We start from the raw sequence: 11,326 nt of genomic DNA on the forward strand, positions 1-11,326 counted from the left end.
CAGATTCCATAGTGTGCCCATACCTTTACAGCCTATGGCCCTGAATTCTCACAGCAGATGTTTAGGACCATAGACTGTAATTGTACTGAGCATAGTAACGGATTTAACGCTGCAAGTTTTGTAGTAAAATCTACTACTATGCGGATGCAGTATGTGTGAACGCACCCTAATAGAAGCGGATAAGACATGATGTCATGTGATGGCTACAAGGTAACGTATTGTAATGGATGAAACAAACTCATCATAACTGGGATGTTTTAGTCGTCACACAACGCTACATGTCATGAAATCTGTACCTGTACTTAAAGCACTCATGGAAAACTATACACGCTGTAGAAAAGAAACTACACAGTTAGTTAAAAGGGTTTTTTTGGTCAGGTAAAATACATGTTCAATCATTCCCCCTCCTGGACACTAACAATTCTTTCCATACCTGTCATTACCTTATTAGTCTCCTTCCCCCAGTTCAGGTCTGCTGCTCTTTGCTAAAGACATAGAAAACTGCGTGTGAGCTGTTCATTCCATCTCCGCTCTGAACCCCCTCCTCCCACCTCCCTTTCTGAGGCGGCTCATGTAAACAGCGTCCCTGGCTGGCTCTCTGCACTCTATAATGCTGGAAGGGTTAATCACAGTAGGGTCACCAACAACTTGACCTCGGATTAACCGTGCTGGCATTACAAAGTGCAGAGTCAGACGGCCAGGGAGATGCTTACATCAGCCATCTCGGAAGGGTGGGGGAGATGGAGAGAACTGCTTACACACAAATTTTTATGTCTTCAGAAGAAAGCAGAAGATCAGAACTGGGGGAGGAGACTTTAAAGGTAATGACAAGTTTGGAAGGAATTGTTAGCCTCCAGGAGGCGGGATGATTCCGTATGTATTTTACCTGACCACAAAATCCCCTTTAATAAATGCCCATATGTGAAGAGTTTTATTATATGTGGAAAACAAGAATAACAAAAACTTCTTTAGACAAGTGTCCTTGGCCTTTAAATCAATGAAATATTAACTCACCAAACTGCTGTCACTTTTTTTGTCCACCAGGCTTCTTGCAAACTCCGAACTCTGTAGTTAAAAAACAAATGGATTACTTTTCATACTATTTTAAGAAAATCTGTATATGTAAGTAGATATGTAACAAATACACTTATTCTGCAGCAGTCAATGCTCCTAGATATAATGCCGATGTTACTAAAAAAAGGCAGCCATGTTTTTCTAGTGTCCTACAATCCCTGTAAGCAACTACAGACTTTTCTCTATGTGTTTAGAGAAAAAGATACGCAGCAATTGTTCAGACAAATATAAAGCGGCGATCTCCATCGTACGGCGTACAGCCGCATACTGTAGGCTGTAATTCGGAGAGGAGTTCTAGGTTGGAGAGCACTGCTGTAAAGGATCATGGGTAATGCCTCCTAGCTCTGGATAAAACTCACTCTTGAGGGATCCAGCAACTGCTCAATCTGACGGTCTTTCCTGCTGTTTTCTTCCTCCAATCTCCTGAGCTTCGTTTTCATTATATCCGCTTCAGATTTCTGTGCCTGTAACATCTGAAATAGGAAAGGAACGAAAGAAAAAAAAAAAAAAATCAATCCACATAAAATGAATGTTCTTCCAGAAACATATTAAGCGTAACAACAATGTTAGTGAGGGCTTCTCGATTTCTACTTTGTGTGAAGTCTTTTTAATCTATGAAGTTTCTCCTTTCTCAGGCCTTATCCACATCCTCCTCTCTGAGGCTTAGACAGATGCTCCACTATGGCAGCCATCACCTATAGTAGTGCTTCAAAGATGGTGGTTCTCCAGCTGTGTCAATCTCACATCTCCCACCATAGCCTGACAGTATAACTGGCAGCAGATGATAGGAGTTATCATTGTCATAGTCCTCTATATTGAAAACACAAAATATATATACAATTTCTTTTTTACAGCAGATTTAATATCATAGTTTACTAAACTACACACTATTCCTATGGAGATGTTAAGTGTATATGTCGGGAGCACTGCAGGCCTTTTTGCATAATGTATGGGAAAATTGTGATGTGAATGGGGAAAATGCTGGCCCATAGTATTAATATTCACATCTATCTATCTAATTCCTATCTGACTATCCATCCATCCATCTCCTATTTATCAATCAATCAATCCATCCATCAATTCATCCATCCATCAATCCATCCCTCTATCCACATGTCTCACACTGTACTGTCTGACCGGTATGAAGAAATAAGGCAGAATGGTGTCTTTTTGGTAAGATGACTGACGTGTTTTGTTTTCTTCTATACACCACATGACAATCTTCAATAAAAATCTACATAATAAATTCTTACCAGCGAGGATAAATTCACATGGGAAAACTGCCCCTGCAAAGTTTCCCATTGATGTCATAGTCTAATACAGACAACTTTTGCGTACACAGTTTATTTGTGGGACTCAAAAGCGCAGAAAGCCACATCAAGTCCCATGTACAAGTGTATCCACCTACAAGTATTTATTTTTTGGGGTCCCTTGGTTCTAGGTCGCTGAACATATTACAAGGGAGTTAAAATACATACATAACCCAAACTCAAGTATGGCGAAATTAAAGGCTACACCATGGTATACATAGGCAGAGTATTTTTTCTGATGGTAATATAGCCTTGTGTATTAATTCCAGCCAAAGATGGAAAACAATACAGTTTCTAATCTAAAAGAACAGGCAGGCACCTTTTTTAGGTCCAAGATCTGGTCGTACATGTCTTCTTTCTCTTTAAAGTCTGGTGTCCCCGGAATGTAACCTGTGATACAAAAAAACACTACAATTACAAGAATGACAGAATGACGCCAACAGCAATAACTAATAAGATGGCACCCTGTACTTAACATTGAGAAACTGAGGCAGGCGGAATTGCAAGCAGAGTCCGCGGCGGGGATTACGCTCTGAATTTTCGCCTCTTTTGCACAGTGTGAACATAGCCTTAATCCAGCAAAGCTGGTCATACAGGTAAGAAGTCTGTTGGCTGAGCCGACAGCTCTATCTCCCAATTCCCACACAATCAGCTCAGATGAGCATACATGTACTGGGAGTAAGCTGTAGCCATATTACCTGAGAACAAAAGGATTGGGCATGATAATATCTAACATGCCTGATCCTATTCTCCCCTGACATCTGTCATCAGAGGAGAGCCAAGAGGCTGCTGTACACATGATATGGTCAGCCTTGGCTTTAATGTTATGCAGGTGGCCACAACATTAGAGCCAATGGAAATCTAATGGTGCAGAATCTAAGCAGCATAAATTGCGCTCTATTCACTCATTGGTCCAACAAACCTTGATCTGTCATTCAACATATAGATAAAGTGAGAGTCAGTGCTGATATCTGTATACATTATACTTACCAGTACTAGCAGAACGGGAATATTTTGGCTTCTTCATGCCAAGAGCTTCCTTTAGATACTCCGGAGTGCTGCTGCCTGGGCTTACCCAGGCCTGGCCAATATCCATGTCAGATTTCAAAGGCTGGGTAAGACCTAAGAGGGGGATGACATGGGGCAATGAAACATCTCGAATACACAACTCATTTATATCGCTACAAACACTGTGTGGTGTTTTTTAGGTCCACAATTTTGTGCTGATTACAATATGTTTGTAAGCTCCCCCTAGTGGCCACTGCAGGAGGCACAACTTATTTAAAATAAAACGAGGATGGCTCTATTGGGGGGCCAGTGGTAAGACCCCCATGATCAACATGTTATTGCCTATCCTTTGAATAGGAAAAACCATGCCAGATAGGAATACCCCTTTAATAACAACCTCCCGAGGGTCTGTATTCTATGTGTATACAGCACTCTGAGCACTTCTATCTGTAAGCTGACTCTGAGAATCATGCTGGGGCAATGACCCCATTAAACACGAAGAGACTTCTGTAAAACTATTCCATTTACAAAAAGAAAAGCTAAAATACGGATTCACAAAGCTGGGGTCACGAAACTGGAAATTACATTTCCGCATTGGTACGACGCTCATTGTTCTCTTCAGAGACGCTGATAAAGCTGCAATTGAAGCTTTTATAATGAGTTCTACAAAAGAACAAAGCCCTTTACCATTGCCTTGTTTCATGGAGGCCAGCCACAGCTGCCTCGGGACTTTCATCATGGGGTTGTCTGTGTGCATTTGTCCTGTCCCTTTTAGAGATCGCCATACAGGGGCTTTTCTAGGATTCAGCTTTGCACTGGAAAGATAAGGAGAATCTAAAAAAAATAAATGAGAAAATTTGAAAATTTTCTAAATCAACATTAATGAAGGAGAAAAGAGCATTGTATTAATACACCAATCCCTGGACCTCTCCACATACCAAACAATGTGATGATAGGTCACTGATGAGTATAGGTAGAAATAATAAGGTCAGTATACCGGAAAGGTTGTACATTTTGCAATTCATGAAATTTGGAGACTCTTCTACAAGACGGAAGTCTCTTCTACTGATCCTACAGAGCTATTCTTGATAGAAGGAAGAACACTATATTGTTTTATGTAAGCATAGGGGCCTCCGAGCGATAATCCACCCAATTTGGCTGATTATCACTCTGTGTAATAGAGAAAACGATCAGCCGATTAAACTATCATCGGCCAATTGTTTCTTTAGGCCCAGACCTAAAATCATCGGCTGACGACCGCGCATTGCTACATGTAATAACAATGCAGGGCCGACAGCTGCCAATTCAACAAACAGTTCCTGCCGTCTCCTGCGCTCTGTATGCTTCCTTCCCGGTCCCGCGTGCTGCAGCTATAGAGCGTCTGAGCTGACAGGTGGTCCCGGCCAATGGTTGGCCGAGTGGCCTGTCAGCTCCAACAGGCCGCTCTGAAGCTGCAGCACACGGGACCAGGGGGGAAGCATACAGAGCGCAGGAGAAGATCGGGAGCGTAGACAGGTAATGTAAACTGTTTAGATAAGGACTGCACAGCCATTGCCAACAATGTCCATGAAGCCTTGCTAAAGGATTATCAGACCATGTAATAGGCCCAATAAACGCGTGCCAATCTAGCAGGCCCTCCTTCCCAGGACCCTCCTCTCAGAATTTAGCCGAATGAGGCAGTACACTGCTGCATCCAGTGATTTCCTAACCAGGCAGGTCCTGCCAAAAGGACTTATTTTGGAAATAACAACAAGTGGTGATGAGCGGGAGACCAAATGCTGTTTAAACAGGATCTGCAGGAGACCGGGGGTAGGGGAGTATCATTTATTTTTACAGAGTCCCCTTTAAAAATAAACAACAAGCTCCCTTCCCCTATTACAACACTGTATGAACTACTCTGCTAAGGCTGTACTCTGCAACATTCAGAAGTCCCCAAGACAGCCCAAGACAGGGAATGAAGCTGTGGCAGAGCAAGCGCTTCGCCGCTCCATTCACTAGAACAACAAACCTCCATTCTCATAAGTAAGTAGAGGTCCCAGCAGTCAGACCCTCACCAAACAACAAGTTATCCTCTAACCTGTGAATAAGCAATAATTATATATATTTATTTTTTTTCACTATACATATGTACCCAATTTGTAGGTACACCTCTTCTTTTGTTTTATGGTCATAGGGATATCCTATTATAAAGGTATACAAGCTGACACTTACTCTGTGACCTGGGAGGTTTGCTTGATTTCTTCTTCTTTACTTTCTACAGGAATAAAAAGGAATATACTCATTATTGTGCCTACATATTCCGGGATGGACTATGGAAATGGAAGATGTGCTCTTTAAAGTAGATAACTTGACACAATAAAAAGCCCATCCAGCCAGTCATTGTGAAGCCGATGACAGCCGCGGCCAGTGCCTGGCTGAGCCTGAATTCTCTTCGAGTCGAGAAGTGGATCAGGAAGTGAAAATAATGGAGACCAGGTGCCAAGAGAACAGCAGCATTGACATAACGACACCCATTAAGACTTCTCATTATATATGTAATTGTGACAATATAATACCTCCATACCTTATCTGTGTCGGATTCATATGTAATAGCAGAAACCGCATCATCCCCCAGCTGGGAGAGTTCATGGTACTGCAAAGAAGCAGAATAAAAATGATAAAATCTCATCAAAAAGTAAAATAAAAAAAACTATACAATGACATACTGGAGAATGTTTAAAGGGAACCTGCCAGCACAATTACTGAGGTATAAAAACCAGCAGGACAACAGGTGTCTTAAAGGGGTATTCCACTCAAACATAACTTTTGCTATGTTGCTGCCCATGGTGAGACTAACAATTCCTTCCATTCTTATTATCTATTAAGTCTCCTTCCCCCAGTTCTCATCTGCTGCTTTCTGCTGAAGACACAAAAAACTGTGCGTGAGCTTTTCTCTGTCTCCCCCTCCTCTCACCCCCCCCCTCCCCCTGAGACGGCTGATGTAAACAAGTCACTGACTGGCTTTATCTGCAACATTGTAGCTTCTTTGTAATGCTGGGAGGATTAATCACAGTGAGTTCATTGGTAACTTAGATTATGAGACACGGGCAAGAGCCATTCAGTGAGACAAGTTGACGAGCAGGCCTTATCCTGCTTGTTGGCTGATTGCTAGCACTTTTACATGGCTGGATGAGCATTTCTAAGAACGCTCATTGCCGATAAACAGTCTGTGTTAAAGGGCCATAACTGTCTGTCACATTATGGGAGCAGAGGAAAACTGTTACGGGTGTGCCTGTCACCAAGCTTGCTGATTGTTTCCAAAATAGAACTGTAAGTGCAGCTACAGACATTACCCCAGGCTGTAACTAAGGATTAGTAAAAGTATTACCGTATAATCTATTCCATAAGAATATTCAACTTCAGCAAATTTAAAGTGTTACTGTCGTTTCCCAAAACTTTTGACATGTCATAGAGATAGATCGGTCCTCCTCCGTTTGTGTGTCACATTATCAGTCGGACTTATATGAGCTCTATGGAGCCCGACTGATCACATGGCCGGGAGAGGACTGCGCTTAAAGGAGAAGTCCGGCCAAAATCTTTATTAAAGTATTGTATTGCCCCCCAAAAGTTATACAAATCACCAATATACACTTATTACGGTAAATGCACATAAAGTGCTTTTCCCTGCACTTCCTACTGCATCAAGGCTTCACTTGCTGGATAACATGGTGATGTCACTTCCTGGATAAAATGGTGATGTCACTTCCTGGATAACATGGTGATGTCACGACTCCCGAAGCTGTGTGGGCTGTGGCTGCTGGAGAGGGTGATGGCAGGGGGATGCTCAGTGTTCCTCCAGTGCCCTGTGTCCCTCAGGGTCCCCCTGCCACAGCTCGCACACTGCTCTGGGAGTCGGGTCGTGACATCACCAATTTATCCAGGAAGTGACATCACCATGTAATCCAGAAAGTGACATCACCAATTTATCCAGGAAGTGAAGCCTTGACGCAGTAGTAAAAAGCAGGGAAAAAAGCGCTTTATAAGCATTTCCCATAATAAGTGTATATTGGTTATTTGTATAACTTTAAGGGGGCAATACAATACTTTAATAAAAGTTTTCTGCGGACTACTCCTTTAACTTTATCTCCCGATCGGTATGGGTCAGGACACTCAGACCCGGACCAATCAAAGCTTTTGACATGTCTCTATGACATGTCAAAAGTTTTGGAAAATGACAGATACACTTAAGTTTTTTTGACACTGACCAGCCATAACATTAGAACCACCAGCCTGATATTGTGTAATCTTCCCTCATGTTGACAAAACAGCTTTGACCTATTCCTAAGTCAGTGATAGGAAACCTTTAGCCTTCCAGCTGTTGCAAAACTACAGTTCCCATCATGCCTGGACAGCCAAAGCTTTAGCTTTGGCTGTCCAGGCATGATGGGAAATGTAGTTTTGCAACAGCTGGAGGGCCTAAGGTTCCCCATTTCTGCATTACATCCTATGATATCTGGTACATGACGTCACTGGCAGATCCTTTAAAGCCTTGATGGTGTGAAATGCAGCCTCCCTGAATAAGACTTGTTTCTCATCACATCCCACTGGAACATTCTGAAATCCCAAACCTTGTCATGGTCGTCACATCATTGCTGAACAATGTCTGCACAAAATTGCCACTGCCATTAGCTTATACTGCTTCTGTGAAAGGGGAGGGAACTTGCTGTGTACAATGGTTAGGTAGGTGGTAGGTATCACAGTAACATCCACATGATGCCAGGACACAAGGTCTCCAGCAGAACATTGCCCATCACACTGCCCCCACCAGCTTGTCTTCTTCCCATAGTACATGCTGGGGACATCTCATACCTAGGTAAGCAATGCGCATGCACCTGGCTGGACCTGCACTATAATACCTATTCATTGTATTGATATCCAGTCATTTTTTAAATGTATACTTATAATGTAGGGGAGAAAAGAAGCAGCTTGCCGGAGATAGAAATCAATACAAATCCTTCACCTCCAGTCTCGTTTTTATTTTGAATCATATAAAAGAGTAAAAAATAGTAGAAATGTTCCATCTAAGCATCTGTCAGCTCACCACATCTTCCAGTTCTTCAACTTCAGTCCCATTCTCACTGGAGAGCCAAGACATCACTGAACCCAACTACTCCTCGATCTGCAGCGCTGCAACATATAAACAAGGCTGTGTCAGTTCTCTCGGGATACAGTCCTAGTAGGTGACACTGTCTAAGGCCTGGTTCACAAGTTCCGTGCACGGATTGTATTTACGGACAATGTGTTACAGACCAGACTTCAGAACTCCTAACATCATCATTCATTATGAGGCCACCAGCTCAGAAATAGGTAAATCTTCGCGCTACTGAACCGACGCAGCCGTGTCAGCACAGTAGCGCAGAGATTTAAACTATTCCTTTAATAACCAAAAGCTCTGGAAGACTGGGTGTGAACAGGTAATACATAGTGACATATTCATCCTTTTTAGGACCCTATTACACAGAGCTATAATCTGCAGATTATAAATCTGTGTAACAAAGACAACGATCATCAGCTGAGTCTTTTGGTCTGGACCTAAAATCATCTGCTGCCGACCACTTATTGTTACCTAATAGGGATGTGCGACCTACAGCTGATTAATCTGTAAAGAAAATATTAAACTGTATACGTTACTTCTCCACGCTCCCCGGTGTCTTCTTGGTTTATCCTCCCTGCCCGCAGCCGCCGGTACAACTACAGAGCCACTTTCTGAAGTGACAGGCTGCTCAGCCAATCATGGCGGCCGCTGCAGTGATTGGCTGAGCACCCTTTCACTTCAGAAAGTGGTTCTGAAATTGTACCGGCAGCTGCGGGGAGGGAGGATAAACCAAGAAGACACCGGGGAGCGTGGAGAGATAAAATTTATTTACGTTATTATTTAGTATATACAGCAAGGGCTATCGGATATCGCTTAAAGGGGTACTCTGGGCTGGGGTTATTTTTATTGTACGGCCGGGTAAGGGGTGCACATAGAGGCCACCAGTCACTTACCTCCCCGGTTCTAGCTCCAGGTCCCGGATCGCGCCGTCCCATTCTCCCGTCCAGCTGTTGCTTCCTGGTCTGAGCTGCGGCTGGAGACGTGATGTCTCAAGGCAGTTGAGCCATTCAGCGGCCAAGGCGGGACCCCGCTACAACCGCTGAATCGCTGAGCTGCCTTAAAACGTCACTTCTCAAGTCGCAGCTCAGACCAGAAAGCGACTGTGGGACGGGAGAATGGGGATGCGCGTTCCGGGACCCGGTGCTGGAACCAGGGAGGTAAGTGACCAGCGGCCTCTATATCCACCACTTCCCCGGCCATACAATAAAAATAACCCCCGCCCGGAGTACCCCTTTAAGATATATATCCAGCCCTTGCTGCACGATAATCTAGCCATGTAATAGGCTCAGTAAACGAGCGCCGATCCAGAAGATCAGCACCGAACGGCTATAACCGAACGGCTTTATGACCCCCCGCATTCTACAGTGACTGATTCCTTCCACTGTAAAAGTCAGGGGGAAAAAAAGCACCATGATAAAACCGCATAAATTGCTGCAGTTTACCAAGAGACATTTCAGACAGATGTCTTTCCCCTGGTAAACCTCGCCGTCAGGATCTGATTCGCAGACAGAAAAAGGACCCATTGATTTTAATGTGGTCAGCCACACATCCGTTTTTGACCACTGACCCATTCCGGAAAAAGAAAAAAAACTAGGACCCGCAACTATTCGGTACATTTTTTTCTGCAAAGATGCTTCAATGAAAGTCAATGGGTCTGTTTTACCAGACCATGAGTGTACAATACATATTGAATTTTTTTCCATTGCAGTCAATGATGACAGATGTAAACAGAAGGCTTTCTGGGTATGTCAGTTTGCGAGTAGAGATGAGCGAACCGGGTTCGGGTCGATCCGAACCCAAACGTTCGGTATTTGATTAGCTGGGGCTGCTGAAGTTGGATAAATCTATAAGGTTGTCTGGAAAACATGGATACAGCCAATGACTTTATCCAACTTCAGCAGCCACCGCTAATCAAATGCCGAAAGTTCGGGTTTGGATGGACTCGAGCATGCTCCAGGTTGGCTCATCTCTATTTGCAAGTCATTCGCTTCTTTTCCATTGTTGCCTAAACAGAACAGAGAAACAGAATTGAGGCGGAGAAGTCAAACGCAAATGGAGTGTACTAAGAAAGCAGGAAAAACTGCACGGTGTGAACACATCCTGAGGCGGCCATCGCCACTAACATGATGAGGTGTGCCGCACACCGCTTGTCACTTACTCCATGTGTATTCACCATTGAATGGGGTTAATCTACAGCAATACCGAGACACACAGAAAAGGATGGGAGGATCTGCTGATAACATTGGGGTGTGACACCACGCTTACACTGTCTATAGCCGCCATATTGGCTTCTACGTGGAAGATGTCACGGATCGCACCATGCTCAGAGGTGACGAATAACCAGTTATATATGATACAAGTGACAGCCTGGCTGCCTACAGTAGGTGTATATTTATAGACAGAAGTGTCAGTGTGCAGTGCTGGGGACTTGCATTGTATTCCTCCATACTTATATAGAGAACATGGCCCCCCTTCTCCTCACCTGCTCCCCCGCATCCACCACACACCGGGCCCTCACCGTCACCTGAGGCTCCGGGCTTCTCATCGAGTCCTTAGCAACCGAAACCAAGGAGGGGACAAAGCATCTCCCTGCAACCCGGAGCCATTTCTGTGAGCGGCGCGTCACTGACTCCGTGGGCGCCATATTTGATTTGGGCATCAGTCCTGCTTATATAAATTATTGATAAGATTGTTTCCTTTTACTTTGTTCGAAACCAATTTGCTCCCTGACCGTATTTATGTTACGATAATGTATAACATCCTTTCCTTTCGGGCCCTTCTGCTGTTCCCAAATTAAAGA

At 43.7% G+C, this 11,326-nt stretch overlaps 1 protein-coding gene across 1 annotated transcript in view; it reads right to left on the minus strand.

The window, feature by feature from the left end:
* The window catches only part of IQCE (IQ motif containing E), a 33,450-nt gene extending 22,138 nt beyond the window's left edge, over positions 1 to 11,312 (minus strand). The window contains exons 1-9 of the mRNA XM_069983930.1: positions 11,009 to 11,312; positions 8,473 to 8,558; positions 5,956 to 6,024; positions 5,604 to 5,646; positions 4,080 to 4,226; positions 3,375 to 3,506; positions 2,704 to 2,774; positions 1,434 to 1,547; positions 1,015 to 1,065 (exon numbers count right to left, since the gene is read on the minus strand). Coding sequence (XP_069840031.1) covers positions 1,015 to 1,065; positions 1,434 to 1,547; positions 2,704 to 2,774; positions 3,375 to 3,506; positions 4,080 to 4,226; positions 5,604 to 5,646; positions 5,956 to 6,024; positions 8,473 to 8,526 — 681 coding nt within the window. The 5' untranslated portion in view covers positions 8,527 to 8,558; positions 11,009 to 11,312. The remainder of the gene's footprint in view (positions 1 to 1,014; positions 1,066 to 1,433; positions 1,548 to 2,703; positions 2,775 to 3,374; positions 3,507 to 4,079; positions 4,227 to 5,603; positions 5,647 to 5,955; positions 6,025 to 8,472; positions 8,559 to 11,008) is intronic.
* Positions 11,313 to 11,326: the final 14 nt, after the last annotated feature.

The sequence above is a fragment of the Dendropsophus ebraccatus genome, chromosome 9 (genome assembly GCF_027789765.1).
Source record: "Dendropsophus ebraccatus isolate aDenEbr1 chromosome 9, aDenEbr1.pat, whole genome shotgun sequence".
Classification (NCBI taxonomy): domain Eukaryota; kingdom Metazoa; phylum Chordata; class Amphibia; order Anura; family Hylidae; genus Dendropsophus; species Dendropsophus ebraccatus.